Source organism: Lemur catta, chromosome Y, assembly GCF_020740605.2.
Source record: "Lemur catta isolate mLemCat1 chromosome Y, mLemCat1.pri, whole genome shotgun sequence".
NCBI lineage: Eukaryota > Metazoa > Chordata > Mammalia > Primates > Lemuridae > Lemur > Lemur catta.
The window spans coordinates 2990431-3008122 of NC_059156.1; the positions used below are offsets into that span (position 1 = coordinate 2990431).

A 17692-nucleotide genomic window follows, 5' to 3' on the forward strand; every position below is an offset into this window, starting at 1 on the left:
TGTTGAGAAAACTGCTGATAATCTAACAGGAGCCCCCTTGCACATGACGAGTCCCTTTTTGCTTGCTGCTTGCAAGATTCTCTCTGTGACTCTTGACTGTCTCTTTGTTTATATTGGGCCTTGATGTGCATCTCTTCGAATTTACCCTAGCCGGAGTCTCTTGAGCTTCTTGGATTAGTATGTTCATCTCTCCGTCCTCATATTTTGGGGAGTTTTGGCCATCTGGCCCTCCCCTCTGTCTGGCAGCGGCAGATAATTGGATCTCTTGATGCTGTGGGAACTCGGGAACTACGTAGTGTGCCTCCCCTTTTCTTTTCTTTCTTTGTTTTTTTTTGAGGGGGGGGGTGCTCCCCTGACTTGATTAATAATTTCAGTGACTTGTCCTTGTCTTTCAGTTTGCAGAGTCTTTGTTCTGCCTGAACAAGTGTGCTGCAACAGCCCTCCAGTGAATGTTCCAATTCAGTGATTGTCTTCTTCAGCTCAGAATTTGTTTGATTCTTTCTCATGGTTTCTGTGTCTTTGTTTGTTGATATTCTCATGTTGTTCATGCAGTTGTTTTCCTGATGTTGTTTAGTTGTCTGTCTATGCTCCGTTTTAGCTCAGTGTGCCTCTTTAAGGGTTTTTTTTTTTTTTTTTTTTTTTTGAGTTCTTTGTAATTCATAGATCTCCTTTTCTTCGCGGTTGGTTTCTGGAGAAAAACAGCTGCCACCCTTCACAGTCTTTACAGAGTGGTTTTGTACAGGCAAAGACCTAAGACCTTCATCAGTTAGCCAGGTTAAGAGAGCCTGGGTATCTCTCAAGTCTTCTCTGGCAATTGGTCTTCTCTGCACTTGTGTGTGTAATTTCTTGACTGGTGCTCCTCTGAAGCCCCTAATCTCTTCCTCCCCTGACGTCTGTCTGTGGTACTGAAGCCTCTCTGGTGTTGTCACTAGCTGTGGTGCTTGTCTTTGTCCCTCAGTGTCCCCCAACCTGGCATCCTCCAAACCGCCTTTCCTGTCAGTACTCGGAACCAGGTCAGAAAGAAACCAGTGTCTCTGGCAGTCCCCTGAAAAGCCGTAAAGCTGCATGCATAGCTCATGCTTCCCTTACCAAATGCCATACATTTTCTTAGCTGGTTTGGTGCTTTGTTGCTAGGCTTTTGCACTGGCCTCCTTAATAAGTGTTCTTTCTACCACCTCTTACTTTGGTTTCTGGAGTTCTGACAAAGAGCATTTTGGTCTGTATATTCTTGTTAAGTGTCTGTGTGTCTGTAGGGGAATGAATGTCTGTGGCTCTCTATTGTGTGATCTTGCCATACATGTTGGTGGACTGGTGTTTTTGTTTTGTTTTTTATTGTTTTCTTCAATGGGTTTTGAATTAACCAAAGCCCCACATCTGATTCTGTTATTTTAAATCGTTACTCTTGGAATTACAGAGTGTATATGGAAATGACCAAATATCAAAGTCAATCAGCTGCTTTATCCTCCCCTGGGGCAGTAGCAGGCCTTGGGGTATACCCTCTCTCGCTCCCCTTTATCCTCCTTGGGATTTGAAGGATCTCTTGCAGCTGGGTTGGCATCATTCTGGAAAATTACGTTTTCACATATTGCTCTGTGTCTATCCTTCTATCACCTCACTCTTTGGGACTTGCATTTATCCTGTGAGATCCACTCATCCACTTCCTCTCTTGTTTTTCATCTTTCTGTCTTTCCAGGGTGCTACCTTGAGCAATTTCTTCTCAGCACCGTCTATTTAACTAATTTTCTCTTCAATTCAGCGTAAGCATGTACTCTTAAACCGCTTCCTTTTGGTTCTTAATTTCTTCATTTTGGTCACTGCATTTTTCATTAATAAAAATTCTTTCTGAACCATTGTCACATCTGCTGGGTCACTTTGCAAAGATAGGTTTGTTGTTTTTTTGTTTTTGTTTGAGAGAGAGTGTCTCACTGTGTTGCCCTGGCTAGAGTGCCGTGGCATCAGCCTTGCTCACAGCAACCTCAAACTCCTGGGCTCAAGCAATCCTCTTGCCTCAACCTCTCCCGGGTAGCTGGGACTACAGGCATGCGCCACCATGCCCAGCTAATTTTTTCTTTATATGTTTTTAGTTGTCCAGCTAATTTGTTTCTGTTTTTTTAGTAGAGACAGGGTCTCGCTCTTGCTCAGGCTGGTCTTGAACTCCTGAGCTCAAACAGTCCGCCCACTTTGGCCTCCCAGAGTGGTAGGATTACAGGCGTGAGCCACCGCGCCTGTCCGGTTTGTTGTTGTTTTATGTTGGCTTTGTTCCGTTTTGTTTTTGTCCTTGGAGACACTTTTCATGGCAGTTTTCAAGTTCTGAATTCCGTTGGATCCTCATTGTGTTGCAGGTGATGGTTCTTTATCATGATGTTTTAGTTCCTTCTGTGCTAGACACTGCATGTAAAATATTGTTAGTAAGAACAATACGTAATCTAAAATGATGTCCACTGGCATCTCTCTGGCCTCTGGGCTGTCTTATCATCCAGAGACCACTGTGATCGAGACTTAAGATTCCCTGTGCTGGCCAGGCAGTGTGCATTTCTGGTTTTACGTCACTGGGAAGACAGGGTTGTTTGGAGAAGAGTGTCAGCTTTCAATTCCACATTTACTAATGTGCCTCAGTGGGCACAGTTCTAACTGTCACGGGCTTGTTGTTGGCACTGGAGTCAACTTGAAAGAATAAACGTTTTCATCAATATGTAGCCTTTCTTTACTTTCAGAAGCAGCGAGAAACAAAGGAAGTGAAGGAACTGGTATTAAGCATGTGGATTTTACTGGAATAACTTAGCTCTGTTTTCTTTTTCTCCCCGCCCTACGTAAGCTAAAATCCCTAGTGCTCCCATATAAGGAGTCTGGAAAACAGACCAAAAAGCTTTGTACGCCTTTTAGTTGACATGGGCACCGGGAGACGTTTCTTCTACCTTTGCCCACATACTGATTTTCTTTTACGGGAGGCTCTGCAGTTCAGCCTTTTCTCTGAAGAGCCACACATCAAGCTTTCGTTGACATTCACCTAACCCCCTCTTGCGGGCAGGGAATGTGTCTTCTGCGTCTTAGCTAGAGTGTGCCCTGCATTTTGTTACTGAGCATAGAGTAACAATTTTTTTCCTATTAGCTGAGGGAGTAGGGTGCTGCTAGCTTAACTGTCAATCTTGATATTTATTCACTCTTTGGAATTACTGTTGGATAAACAATGCAGGGCAAACATATAATTTGAGATATCTGAGCAGTCTAAATCACAAATAAGGTTTATTTATGGTGACAGGAGTTCCTGAAATTGCATTTTCCTGGGGAACCCTGTTAATTGGTTCTCTGTTAATTTGTTGTAAGAGCAACAAGCCTGTGTCTTCTTTTAAAGTGACTCATCTCATTCTGCCTTCCTTTCCTTTCTTCTTTTAAAGTGACTCATCTCATTTTGCCTTCCTTTCCTTCTAGGAAACATATGTATGGTGATTGGTGGAGCCAACCTAGGTCGTGTTGGTGTGATCACCAACAGGGAAAGACATCCTGGTTCTTTCGATGTGGTGCACGTGAAGGATGCCAGTGGCAGCAGCTTTGCCACGAGGCTTTCCAACATTTTTGTCATTGGCAAGGTAAGATTTATAAGCTCTCATCTGCTTTCTAAGAAGACCAACCCCTAGAAAGTGTAAAGACTAGCATCCACTAGGGCCACTGGCCAGAAAGAAAACTAGATCTAGCGCCTTTTCTATGTTTTGAGGAGGTCAGGGTGAGGAGCCAGGAGTGTTACGCAATGAATTAAGTTAAATTAGGCTTCCTCCACTTTTGTGGTGCTGTACCACTCATTGATCCGACCCAGAGGTCGGGGATTCCAGGCCTGGTAGCACGATGCCCCTTTACCTTTGCAAGTAAGTCTCTTAGCCCCTCTGGGACTCCATGACGAACACGGAGTCGTGAGAGACTGATGCAGGGGCTATGAGTGACATGCTAATGGGAGATGGAGAACATTTATGGGGCACATACCACTTGTTAATTTCCTTCCCTCCCTTAAGATGAACTTGCTCTGAGGTCTCCTGAGGCCTTTTCAGTGAAGGAGCACCTTTGTGCAGAAATGTGGTGCCCTCCAACGAGACTTCATTACCCTGAATTGAGTGCTGCTTAGAGCTAAAACCGCGGTCCTTGCTCAGCAGTGAGAACTGTCTCTGTTGTGTGCTGGGACTCCCCGCCACCTCCCACACCCCCAACTGTTCTAGTCCTGGTAAGCAACATAAGGAAGGGGCAAAGGATAGAATCAAAAGCTTACTATCAAGCCATTCGGTCTTGGGAGGAGCATTGTTCACTCTTGGGAGAGGGGTAGCCTGCTGTCTCCTTCTTGGCTCTGTGACGTGCCAGCTCTGTAGGCAGGCCATTTCTCTCTCTTCTTAACACGTAGGTTGATATCTTTGAATGAAGGTGGGGGGTGGGGGAGTGAATGGGATGCTCGTGAAAGCCCTGTAAAGCAGATGCCAGGGAGCCAACAATGCTCCACTTCAAAACTGTGAGTTCCCAAGGTTGGTGGCCTTGTCTTCTGCAGCAATGTAAGTGCCTCTCGTAGAAAAAGGTGCTCATAAAATACTTGTTGGCTGGTTGCTTCACAAGAAACAGAAGCCACAAGGCCTGTAAGTCAGCGGCTTAGTCCTGGGGAGTGGGAAGTGGCTGTGAAAGACACATAATCTCTCAACAGACAGAGGCATATGTTAGCATAGAGAAAGTTTTGGTTTTAGGGGAATTCTCTTTGGTGCTTTTCCATCAGCTGCTCGTTAATGTAAAGGTAGGTGGGGTTGGTTGGGTGTGTTTGTGTGGGTGTGTTTGTTTTCTGTCCTCCCTCCCTCTTTCTTTCGCCACCCCCACGATCCTCCTCTTTCCTTTTTTTTTTTTTTTTACCTACTTTTATCCACTTCTCAATTGCAGGGTAATAAACCTTGGATTTCCCTGCCCAGGGGAAAGGGCATCCGACTTACTGTTGCTGAAGAGAGAGACAAACAGCTGACAGCTAAACAGAGCAGTGGCTAAATTGCTGTAGGGCAGCTTTTCTTTGCTTGAATAAACAGTGCATTCTTGTTGCCTAATAGTGGCTTCTTTTTCTTGTGGGTAGCAGTACGGTTTATGGAACTTTGAATTTTGGTCACAGCTTTGGCACATCTTAAGAACTTCAGGGAGACCACCTGTGCTTCCTCTAGACCCTCCAGGAAATAAACCTTTTTCTTTCCTTCCCTCACACATGTACCCCCACCATCTCTGTGAGCAGAGTCACAGCAGCAGCATCACAAAAGTGAGTGCAGAAAGCACATGACATTTGTGAGTGCCTGAGAGAAAAATTAAAAGCCATAAAAGAAAAATGTGTACTTGTTAACTGGCGAGTGAATAAAATTGATAATTTTTACTGCTTCATCGGGGACACTGTCTTCACTTGGGTTTATTTACTTGGTTATTTTTACTGGGCTAATGATTGTGAAGATGAAAAATGATGTCCAGTACAGTTTGACGCTACTGTCTTGATCAGTTCTTGGTAGGAAGGAGCCGGGAGTTTCACAACCACCAGTGAGTGAGTGCCTTTGCCCCGTTGGGTACAAACATCAGCATGGTCAAAGGGGCAGGTGACATTTCAGTAGCATGAAAATAATTTTGATTTCATGACACACACACCTCTTTCCCCAAAGAAAGGTGCCAGGGCCACTTTCTCCTTGGGAACTACTGTATCACAATATTAAAATTTTGCAATACCTAGAAGTTTATCATCTTCAATAGCTGCTGACAGTTGCACAGAGAAACATCGGCCAGCACCGTTGTACCAACTACCAGTGCCTAAAGTATATTCTGTTTTTTCAGTTGTGCTGTGAAACTTGCCATCAGCTTACAGGTTCTGCACAGACAGGTATGCAGGTAGGGAGAGAATTATTTTAAGGAATTGGCTGGTGAAATTGTGGAGGTTGACAAGTGCAAATAATGTAGGGTAGGCCAAGAGACTGGAGACCCAGAGATGAGTTGCAGTTCAAGTGCCGAAGTTGTCTGCTGGCAGAATTCCTTCTTGCTGAGGGGAGCCCAGTGTTTGTCCTAGAAATGGCTTCATCTGCTTATATTAGTTCCCCCCTGCCCTGCCCCCACAAACATGCCTTCACACAAAGAGAATAATGTTTGACCCAGTATCTGGGTACTGTGGCCTGACCAGGTTGACAAATTATGCCAAGTCCACTCCTTGTGAACTTGGCACCCATAACCATCTGTAACCATGCTTCATGTCCAAGTGCAGATGATAACAAAGTCATAGTTCCACCTGGAATGACAAAACTAGTCCTGGGTACAACAAACAGCCTTTCTGAGACGAGGTAAAATCCTTGAGCGACATTTTTATTTTTCACCTTCACATCCATCTCATAACTTAAATACTATCTTGTATCATATGGGGCTAAGAGAAGGAAGAAAACAAGAGAGTTCAGGTAGATACACAACAAAATAAGGAGGTGACACTCAAGACAGTTACAGTCCTTGTTTCTGTAACTGGTTATGTAGTTTCAGCTGGAACTTACAGCTCCACTTCTTCCACTCTCCCTCCATCCCTTCTCCTCAAAACACTTTCATATTGTGAACTAAAATAAAATCTTAAGGCTCATCCCCCCCACCAGCTAGCTGACTGAATGGACCCCCCTCTTGGCCAAGGGAATGTCCTAAAACTAAATCACCTGCCACAAGGAGAGAGGTCAGACGTGCCTCCTCATGCCCCCGTCCCTTCTTGGAGTCATCCTTCGTAACTCATTAACAGGCCTAAGGCTATGCAAGGCACACCTGCAGGTCCTCAATTTACACCGGGAATATATGTCAGGTGGCTTGTCTCTGATGAACATTCCAAGCCTTTAGACAAAGTTTTATGTCTTTAACCAATCACAAGTCAAGGACCGGGCACGGTGGCTCACGCCTGTAATCCTAGCACTCTGGGAGGCTGAGGCAGGAGGATCGCTGGAGGTCAGGAGTTCGAGACCAGCCTGAGCAAGAGCGAGACCCCCATCTCTACAAAAAAAAATAGAAAGAAATTATCTGGACAGCTAAAAGTATATACAGAAAAAAATTAGCCGGGCATGGTGGCGCAAATGCCTTGTAGTCCCAGCTACTGGGGAGCCTGAGGCAGGAGGATCGCTTAAGCCCAGGAGTTTGAGGTTGCTGTGAGCTAGGCTGATGCCACGGCACTCTAGCCCGGAAAACAGAGTGAGACACTGCCTCAGAAAAAAAACAAAAACCAAGCCAAGGAATTTTTAAACCAATCTACAACCTGTAAGCCACCCCTCACCCTGCCCCCACTTCTCGAGGTGGCCCACCTTTTTGGACCAAACCACTGTATGCCTCCCCTGTGTTGATTGATGACTTTACTTGGATCCCCTGCCTCCCTGAAATGTATAAAACCAAACTGTGACCTGGCCACACCGAGTCCACTTGCTCAAGGCTTCTTGGGCATGGGTCCGGGTCATGGTCCTCAAGTTTGGCTCAGAATAACTCTCTTTAAAATTATTTTGCAGAGTTTGGCTTTTTTTTTCCATTGACAATACAAAGGCCCACAGTAATGTAACTGGTGCCCCCTACACTAAACAAAGATAGTCAGGTCTTAATGGAAGGAGACTGTGAAACTCACTTGGGCTCTACTCCAAAAATGTGGCAAGAAGGGACAGGGTGTGCTCATATTCCCATTTCTTAGGTCTCCTGGCGTCTTACAGTGGAATGAAGAGCACAGAGCTGGCAAAGGCCAAACAGACACTAGTACAACATGAGGATGCCCCTGCCTCTCCAAGCTCCAAGCTCTCTGGAGGCCCAGAGAGCTCATGTGTCTGAAGCATATTAAAGTCCTCTAGTGTAAAGGGAAATAAAGTTCAAATGCAAGAATCTCTCATTAGGCTCCTAACTGATGCAGGCAAACAATGCTAATTTGACTTCCATCTGCCACTCTTAAGGCTGAGCAGCTGAAGTTTATCTCAGATTGGCCCTGATAAAGCATCACATGTGCTCCTTGGAAAGGTGATGAGGAAATGTAACCAGTTACAGAAATAAATATTGTAAGTGGCATGAGTGTCACCTCCTTATTTTGTTATGAGTGTGTGTGTATTTTTGTTTACATATGCTTTTATCATCCACCCACTTCCAAAAAGGACTTGAGGGGGTAACTAATTGAAGGTGAGGGATAACCCTAAGTTCTCAAGCTTGATGAGGAAATGGCGGGTTACTTGTGCTGCCCCATTCCAGGATCGGGGCACCTGCAGGATGGCGCACAGGATCCTGGTCTGGGTCCTCTGCTGATCCCTGTGCGTCTGGCCCTGTGGAGTCCCCGCGCAGTCTGTACGTCCAGCCATCACCGAGGCACACAGAGTCTCCCACCTAATATTTCTCTTCATCCCACCTGCTTTGTCTCAGCTGTTGGCAGTGCCTGCCTGGACTTCCACAACGGCTTGCTGGTCTCTGTGTATTTATTAAACGTGGGCTTTGCCCAAGGCCTGGGCTCTGCTCTCTTCTCATTCTGAACTGTCTTCCTGCACAACTAATCTAATTTGGTGGTTCTAACCGTCCAGTCTGCATCTGTCCCCACAACTTCCCTTTACGACTTTAGACTGAAAACTTGCAACTACTCATTGACAGCTCTGCTTGGCGACTTGAATCCAGCATGTCCAAAACTAGACTCTCGTCCTTATCCGAGACTGAAAACTTGCAACTACTCATTGACAGCTCTGCTTGGCGACTTGAATCCAGCATGTCCAAAACTAGACTCTCGTCCTTATCCCAGACCTGCTCCTCCTCTGGGAAAGCAGCAGCAGGCGGTGCCTGTGCCGCTGTACCAGAGTGACGTTTCCTCGCTCAAGCTGCACCTGTGACCATCACCATGAAGGACAGGGTCTCCTGTCCACGCAGCCCCTGAATCTGCTCACCTGGCTCCCTGGCATAGGCTCCCTGGTCCAGGCAGTGCCTTCCAAGCGTGGGCCGTAGCTTGCTGGTCCCTCTATTTATTTTGGCTCTCCCCAATCCATTTCCCAAAGTCAGCATGATGTTTCAACAACCACAAACACTTTGGTGACTTCCTGTGCACGTGAATCAAATCCAAAACCACTGGCATAGCAGACAAATCCGGCATCATTTGGCAACCAATGGACCAATGAAACGTGACGCAGTCCTACAGTGAAACTCTAGCCAGCAACGAGATTGCGCAGACCACAGCTGTCCACAGCAGTGTGGCGGGTACTGCAAACACTTTAGTGAGAAGTTTTGTTTAAAAATGAATCGCGCTTGACGGCTGGGGGTGGGGAGGCTGTGCCCAAGTGGGGACAGCGGCTGGCGCCCCCTGCTGCACGTTGCTGCAAACTTATAACTGCTCTAAAAACACAGTCTATTTTAGAAAATTAATTGTGCCACGTGCTCATCAATCCCTTTCAATCCAGAAATTCTCATCCTTGAGACTGGGACGTGTGCTGGTATTCACTGGTGATGTCTTCCTCTCCATTTCTTCTCCTCCCCTTTCTAGAACTCTTCCTACTCTAACATTTGACCTTTGGGATTGATCCTCTACTTTCCTTATTTTTTTCTCCTTCTGCATCTCCTTGTCTTTTCATACTTGTTTTCTAGGAGATTTCTTCAATTTTCTTTTCCAACCTTTCTGAGTTTTTTATTCAGCCTTTTGTATTATCAACATCTAAGAGCACTTTCTTATTTGCAAGCTGTTCCCTTCCTTTTACTAAGTAAAATAGCATTCTGTTCTGCTGTCTCATGCTTCCGTATGCTCTTTTGCTTCTCTGAAAACATTAATTATATAGGCTTGCTTAATCACACTTCCTTTCCTTTGCTTTTTCCTTCCCTTCCCTTCCTTTCCCCCTTTCCTTCCCTTCCCCCTTCCCTTCCTGCGGGGAGTTAGCTACACTCCCTGCAAAGGGTGTTTCCGGTCTGGTCTCTCAGGCAGGGGTCGTTGCAAAGGATGAAAAAATAGTAGGAAACAGAATAAAAAATAATACGCAGAGCCAAAGATATGGTTTATAAAGTAAAGGTTTATGAGGACAGACAAGGAGAGTATCCAGAAGATTACATCTTTCCTACGGAAAATGTAACAAAGACTGAACTTTTACATAGGTACTTTATAGGGCAGATACAGGCTCCTGTTGTCCTTTACACAATGATAGACAGTTTGGTTCAGGATCAAAAGGCATCTACCAGGCTACTACAGATCATTCAACTAACTCTACCTAGGTAAACAATGCGTTAAATCTTCGTAGGGTAAACTTCTAGGTTTATGATATGGCTATTACTTTAGCAAAAACAGAGACATCGTGGCTCTGGTTGTTTTGATCTAAAACAGATTTCAGAAGTCAACATGAGTTGTGCCTTATTTTGCTTATTTTAAACGCATGGTTCGTCTGGGCCCAGCTCGGGCAATATATCTGTTTAATCAGCTCTCAGCATATTTCATAATCAGCTATCCTCCCTGGGAGGCCTGTCTTTGTTGATCAGCTCTGGCAACCTATGGCTCTAGGCAAGACCTGCTTTGTCTTTCAAAACAGGTGAGAACAGGGCCTTTCATAAGGGCCAGCTTACAACTGTCACTTTGAATGCTGTTGTTACTGACCAATGAGAAGCCCTCCTGAGGCCAGGCAGCTTTTGATATACGAACTAACATGTCTATATTTTCCTTTAGGGCAAAGCCTTGCTTGACTTCCGAAGTAAAATCTTGTCTCTAAAAATACAGGGGGCATTTCTATAAATCAGTATTCTTAGGCTCAACACCTTCTCCCTTCCCCTTTCCCCCTTCCCCCTTCCCGTCCCTTCCCCTTTCTCATTCTTCCCTTCTCCCTTCCCATTCTTCCCCCTTCCCATCCCTTACCTCCTTTTCTTTCCTTTTTCTTGTTTTCCTCTGTCCCGTGTTATTTTCTTTACAGTTTCTTTTCTTCATTATCATTTTATTCTCTTTATCTCTGTCTTCACGTTAGAGGCTGTCCTCACGTCTGTGGTCCTCGGCTGTCAGCGCACATGTGAAGATGAGGCGCTAGAAACCAGTGAAAGGTCAGTGTGTGGTAGATAAGATGGCTACGAATCCTTCTACTCCTCCCACCGAGAGGTGGATCTGATCTCTCTTCCCTGGAACCTCTGCTGGCCTCAGTGCCTTCGTTGGCCAGTAGAACATGGTAGAAGTGACTTCTGAGACTTCCAAGGCTGCGTCATAGAAAGTCTCATGGCTTCCGCCCTCAGCTTCTTGGAACTCCTGCCCATGGAGCCCACGCCGTGCTGTGGGGAAGCCCAAGCGGCCCCACGGAGAGGCCACGTGGGAGGTGCCGGCCCTGGCCGGCTGCCCAGACCGCACCGCCAGCAGCCACGTGCATGAGCCGTTCTGGAAGCAGGTCCTGCAGCCCCATCACTCGGCCCGGTGACATCATGTGAAGGAGAAATGAGCTCTCGCCACTGAGTCCTTCACAAATGACAGATTTGCAAGGAAAATGGTTGATTGTTGTTGTTTTAAACCGTGACACTTTGGGGGGAGAGGATGAAGGGGAAAAGAACGTAAATGTATTTATTACCATTGACTGTACACTTAAAAGTGGTAAAGATGACAAATTATGTATGTATGTTTTCTCTCAATAAAAAATAGATACAATAAACAAAAGTAAAGTGGCAGTACATTTTGGGATGGCTCATTACACAGCAGCCGATGTCTGTCCCCCTCGCACCTGGGCGACAGGTGGAAGGTGGCACAGCCCGCTGCTGCCCTGCTGTGGGACTCACCTACGCTCCCTCCTCCTCCTGTCCCCGGTGTCCTGCTGTGAGAAGCCCCTTCAGGTCAGTTTCTCCAGAGAGAAAACTCCAGGCTCCCACAGGGCGGGCATCATGGGGTGGGGGCACGCAGGCCTCACGTTGATGTGTGTATATTTCCAAACCGTTCCGTGTTGGATGTGCAGGTGACAAATAAGCACATGAAGGCTGTTCAACATCATCACCCATGGGAGATATGCAAATGACAACCATAGTGACCTCTCACTACACACCTGTCAGAACGGCTAAAACAAGAACTCGTGGTAACACCAAATGCTGGCGAGGGTGCAGAGAACCTGGGTCAGTCGTGCGTGGCTGGTGGGAATGTGAACTGGTGCGGCTGCTGTGGAATAGCCTGGTAATTCCTGTTAAGACTAAAAATGGACTTGGCATGTGACCCAGCCATTGCACTCTTGGCCATAGATCCCTGAGACATGAAAACATATTTTCACATAGAAATGTGCACATAAATGTTCGTGGCAGCTTTGTTTGTCATAGCCCCAAACTGGAAACTACCCAGATGTCCTTCAATGGGTGAATGGTTAAATAAACTATGGTCCGTCTGTACCAGGCAACGGTATTCAGCTGCAGAAAGGCATGAGCCATTGATCTGAACAACTTGGATGAACCTCAGAGAAATTATGTTGCGTGTAAAAGCAAATCTCAAAAGGAAACATACCGCATTCATGAGTTAACACAATTGTCCGATGAGTGGTTGCAAGGGGTTAAGGATGGGGAGAGGGCGGGAGTGTGGGGGCTGTGCAAGGGAGCCCTGCAGCGGTGGTCCAGTGAAGTGACTTGATTGTGGCGGTTCTGCAAAGTTGCGTGTGTGATAAAATCTCATAGAGCTACACACACACACACACACACACGTGCACACACAAACACATGCACAGGAGTGCGTGTGTAACTGGTAAAATCTCAACAAGAGCTGTGGATGGTACCAATGTCAGTTTCCTGGTTTTAATGTACTGTAGTTGTGTAAGAATTTACCATTGGGGGAGGCTGGGTGGAGAGGGCATGGGAGCTCCCTACGTGTTTCTTTGCAACTTCCTATGAATCTATAATGACTGCAAAATTGTAAGTTATTTTAAAAATAAGCTTGATTCCTGGTCAATAATAAATAAACAGTAACCAAAAAAAATATGTCTGGCCAACCCTCCCTACCCAGTCAGGTCTCTCCCCTCAGTCTTTGCACTCCTGCTGTGCTGTCCCAGGTCCCGGAGAGCAATGCTCTCGCCTCTCTGTGTTCCAGACTTCTATGTCCTCGCCAACATCTGTCCCCTCTAAAGAATCTTTAGTAGTAGAATCCCTGATTCTTAGCTGGATATTGAGCCACCAAGAGGAAGAAAGACGACCGCTTCCAGCCCTCTGGGATCATCCTGGGTCTGTGGAGGGCTGTCTGCAGTCTCTGAGAAGACACTTGGTGGGGAGGGGTGTGTCCTGTTGCCTCCTCTCCCTTTCCGGAAGGGACACGTGATGGCCTGAGCTCAATCAGCCTCTCAAATCAGAGGCAGAAGCTACTGTTATTCTGAACTTTCTCTTCCTTGCAGTCAAATCCATTCTTCACTTACACACCATCTCGGGCCTCTGAGCAAACCAGCCCCCAGCCAGAATTCTCTCTCTTCTCTCTTTCTGCTCAGATAATGCCTCTTCCTTTTTCATATCTTAGGCTAAACACTGCTTCCTGCGGGAAAGCCTTCCCTGAGTTCAAACTCAGGCGAGGTGTAAACCCCTTTGGACTGTCTTCCCTTTTTATAATTTCCCTTCACTGAGACCTGCTGTCTCTCTGAAAACAGGGTCACAGAGGGACCCCAGGAGCCACGTCTGTGTGTATGGCTGACTTGGGGATGCGTGGACCCCTGGCCCAGTGCAGGCCAAGCAGACTCTGCTTTGGGGACCTGGTGTTGGGACTCAGGGGCACTGCAGTCTCCTCATGGGCTGAGCCCGTGAGCCTGTGCCAACGGCCACCGCCCAAACCGTGCTGTGTTGTGTGAACCCCGGGGCAGGAAAAGCTTGTTTGCAAAGAGAAGAGAGAGAATCTGCCCCAGAGCAGGAAAAGAAATGGGGCATAGGGAGTGCCGGGTGTTTGCACTCCGGGTTTCATCCCTGCTGAGATGCATCTCTCTCCCCTTAGCTAACCCAAACAGTACTGTAGCCTTTGTCACTGCACTACATTCTACCCTGCTTTTTTTTCAAAATGGTGTTAAAGTATAGATGACATTAAATTTACCAACTTGTCCATTTTTAAGTGTGCAGTTCAGGGGCATAAGTCCATTCACATTGTTCTGCAGCCATCACTACCACGTCCATCCACTAAACTCTTTGCATCTTGCAAAACTGAACCTCTACCACCATGCTTTAAAAAAAAAAAAAAAAAAAAAAAAAAAAGCTGGTTCCAGTTGGTTTCTATTACTTGCAAATACGAGTTCTAAGTAAGTCTTATGGGATTGTGCGGGATGTGTTTATGTCAGGCAGAGTTTGGCGATGGTTGCGTGAGAAGTTGCAGGTGAAAGGCCAGTTTGGGTGGGACTAAGGTGGATTTGAAGTTGGGCTGAGCGAGAATCTTATTTTTCTGACACTGTTCCTGAGCAGGGGCCACAAATGTGAGACTGCACCGTGGGGAGGCTGGGCAGTGGTGAGAAGTGTGGATTAAAGAGGATTTTTTTTTAATTTTTAAATTGATAGATAATATCCTATTTGCGGTGTAGAGAGTAATATTTCAGTACATGTCTACAAGGTGCAATAATCAAATCAGGGTAATTAGCATATCTATCACCTGAAACATTGGTCATTTCTTTGTGCTGGGAACATTTACAATCCTCTCTCCTAGAGATCTGAACATACACAAGAAATGACTGTTAGTTGTCGTCACCAGACAGTGCTATGGGACCCTGGAACACATTCGTCCCATCTAGCCGTAATTTTGTATCCATTAAGCAGCCTCTCCTTATCATCCCCTGCCCTGCTTTTTCCAGCCTCTGATAACCTCAATTATACTCTACTCCCGTGAGGGCAACTTCCTTAGTCCCACAGGTAAGTACAAAGGTGCAATGTTTAACTTTTGGTTCCTTGCTTATTTCACTATGTATAATGTCCTGCAGTGCAATCCGTGTTGCTCGCGCATGATCTCCCTTTTTAAGGCTGACTGGTGTTGGGTACGTGCCACATTTTCTTTACCCGTTTGTCATTGCTGGATGCTTAGGCTGATTCTATCTGCTGGCTGCTGTGAATATGCTGCAGTGAGTGTGGGAGCCCAGGTGTCTCTTCAACAGACCGATCTCTTTCTTTTGGACAAATACCCAGCAGTAGGATTGCTGGATCATATGGTGGTTCTATTTTTAGTGTTTTGAGGAACTTCTATACTGTTTTCCATATTGGCTGCACTAATTTACGTTCCCGTCAACAGTGTAGAAGGGTTCCCTTTTCTCCGCATCCTCTTCAGCGTTGGTTATTTTCTGTCTTTTTGGTAACCGGAGCGAGACGATGTCTCACTGTGGTTTTGATTTGCGTTTCCCTGATGATTCTCGATGTTGAGCATCCTTTCCATGCACCTGTTGGCTATTGGTATGTCTTCTTTTGTGAAATGTCTATTCACGTGCTGTGCTCATTTTTTCATCAGATTGTTTGTTGTTGTTGAGTTCCTTCTATATTCTGGATATTAATCCCTCATCAGATGAATAGTTTGGAAATATTTTCTCCCATTCTACAGATTCTCTTCAGCTGATCATTTCCTTTGCTGTGCAGAAGCTTCTTAGTTTGTTATAATCCCATTTGTACATTTTTGTTTTGTTTCCTGTGCTTTTGAAGTCTCACCCATAAAATCTGTGCCCAGGCCAATGTCCTGAATCATTTCTATGGTTTCTTGTAGTAGTTTTATAGTTTGGGGTCTCATACTTAAGTCTTAAACACATTTTGAGTTAATTTTTATATATGGGTTCTAGTTTCATTCTTCTGTATATGGATATACAGTTTTCCCAGCACCATTTATTGAAGAGGCTGCCCTTTCCCTACTGTATATTCTTGGTGACTGTCGAAAATCAGTGGCTGTAAATACATAGATTTATTACTATTTCTGGGTTCCTTATTCTGTTCCATTGGTCTGTGTGTCTATTTTTATACCAGTACCGTGCTGTTTTTGTTACTCTAACTGTGTAGTAGGTTTTGAAGTCAGATAGTATGATAATTCCAGCTTTGTTCTTTTTGTTCAGGATCACTTTAGCCATTTGGGATCTTTTGTGGTTCCATACAAATTTTAGGATTTTTTTCCCCCAATTTATGTGAAGAATGCTATTGGTATTTTGATAGAGATTGCATTGAATCAGGAGATAACTTTGGGTAATATGGTCATTTTAACAGTGTTAATTCTTCCAATCCATGAACATGGGATGTCTTTCCTTTTTGTGTGTGTCCTCTTCAATTTCTTTCATCAGTGTTTTGTAGTTTTTATCGTAAAGGTCTTTCACCTCCTTGGTTAAATTTATTTCTAGGTATTTTGGGGTAGCTATTGTTATTGGGGTTGCTGTCTTGATTTCTTTTGCTAGTTTGTTATTAGCGTGTAGAAACTATTGATTTTTATATGTTAATTTTGTATCCTGCAACATTACTGAATTCATTTATCACTGCTAAGAGTTTTTTGGTAGAGTCCCTAGGTTTTCTGTATGTAAGATCATTTCATCTACAAAAAGGGACAATTTGACTTCCTCTTTTCCAATTTAGATGTCCTTTCTTTCTTTCTCTTGCCTAACTGCTCTGGCTAGGACTTCTGGTACTATGTTGAATAAAAAATGGTGAAAGTGGGCATCTTTGTCTTGTTCCAGTTCTTAGAGGAAAGGCTTTCAGCTTTTCCCTGTTCAGTATGATGTTAGCTGTGGGTTAGTCATACGTGGCCATATTGTGTTGAGGTACATTTGTTCTATGCCTAATTTATTGAGAGCTTTTATCCTGAAGGGATATTGAATTTTATCAAATGCCATTTCTGTGTGTAGTGAGGTGATCATATGGTTTTTGTCCTTCATTCTGTTAATGCCATATATCACATTTATTGATTTGCATATGTCAAACCATCATTGCTTCCCATAGATACATCCCACTTGATCATGGTATATAATCCTTGTGATGTGCTTTTGGATTCTGTTTGCTAGTATTGTATTTTTGTTCAAAAGTTTTGTGTCTTTTTTCATTAGGGATATTGGCCTATAGTTTTCTTTTTGTCATTGTTGTGTCCTTGTCTGGTTTTTGTATCAGAGTAATGCTGGCCTTATAGAATGAGTTAGGAAGAATTTCCTCATCTTAAGGTTTTTTGGAATAGTTAGGAAGAAGTTGGCGTTTGTTCCTCTATGAAAGTTTGGTAGAATTCAGCAGTGAAGCCATCCAGTCCTGGTCTTTTTTTGTTGGAAGAGTTTAACCAAGGAAGGATTCAAATCATTCCAGTTAAATTCCAACCATGAAAACCATGGTGGAGCATTTACTTGCATCAAACCTCCGTGATGTCAGGCATTACACCAGCTTATAGTCCAGCAGTGTTGTGCCTAGATGGAGAGAGGGGATTGTATAGAGGGCTAGGGAGCAAGAAGCACACACAAGGCTGGCAGATGAGAAAACTGTAGTGCCATTCAAAGAGATCAGAATATCTGAAAGACAGTTTTGGGGGAAAGTTGATTCATTCAGTTTGGACTCGGTGATTTGGGGTATTAATGGAATTATACTCAAGTGGAAATGTCCTGCAGACCCAGAGGTCAAGCTGAACAAACTCAGTTCTAGGAGCATCTTCAGCTCCTTCCTGTCACTCCACCTCCTTGTCCACATGGTCACTCAGTGCTGTGGCATCTAGCTCTTGACAAGCTAACGTTTTCCCACCTCCATCCCATTGCTTTGGCCTTAACGACAGGCTCTTGACACTTGCATGCATCTCTCCAGCTGCTGCCTTCTCCAGTTT

At 44.9% G+C, this 17692-nt stretch overlaps 2 protein-coding genes across 6 annotated transcripts in view; both read left to right on the forward strand.

The window, feature by feature from the left end:
- LOC123629053 (40S ribosomal protein S4, Y-like) overlaps nucleotides 1–11573 on the forward strand; it is a 30733-nt gene extending 19160 nt beyond the window's left edge. For 3 of the 4 annotated variants that reach the window (XM_045538985.1, XM_045538988.1, XM_045538989.1), the window contains exons 6-7: nucleotides 3430–3587; nucleotides 4903–5060. In XM_045538985.1, the coding sequence (XP_045394941.1) occupies nucleotides 3430–3587; nucleotides 4903–5004 (260 nt within the window). In that variant the 3' untranslated portion in view covers nucleotides 5005–5060. Of the gene's footprint in view, nucleotides 1–3429; nucleotides 3588–4902; nucleotides 5061–10937 lie in introns of those variants that run through there. The other variant, XM_045538987.1, reaches the window with a different exon arrangement.
- LOC123629050 (F-box-like/WD repeat-containing protein TBL1X) overlaps nucleotides 1–17692 on the forward strand; it is a 1209717-nt gene that overhangs the window by 191746 nt on the left and 1000279 nt on the right. The gene's annotated exons all lie outside the window — the stretch shown is intronic.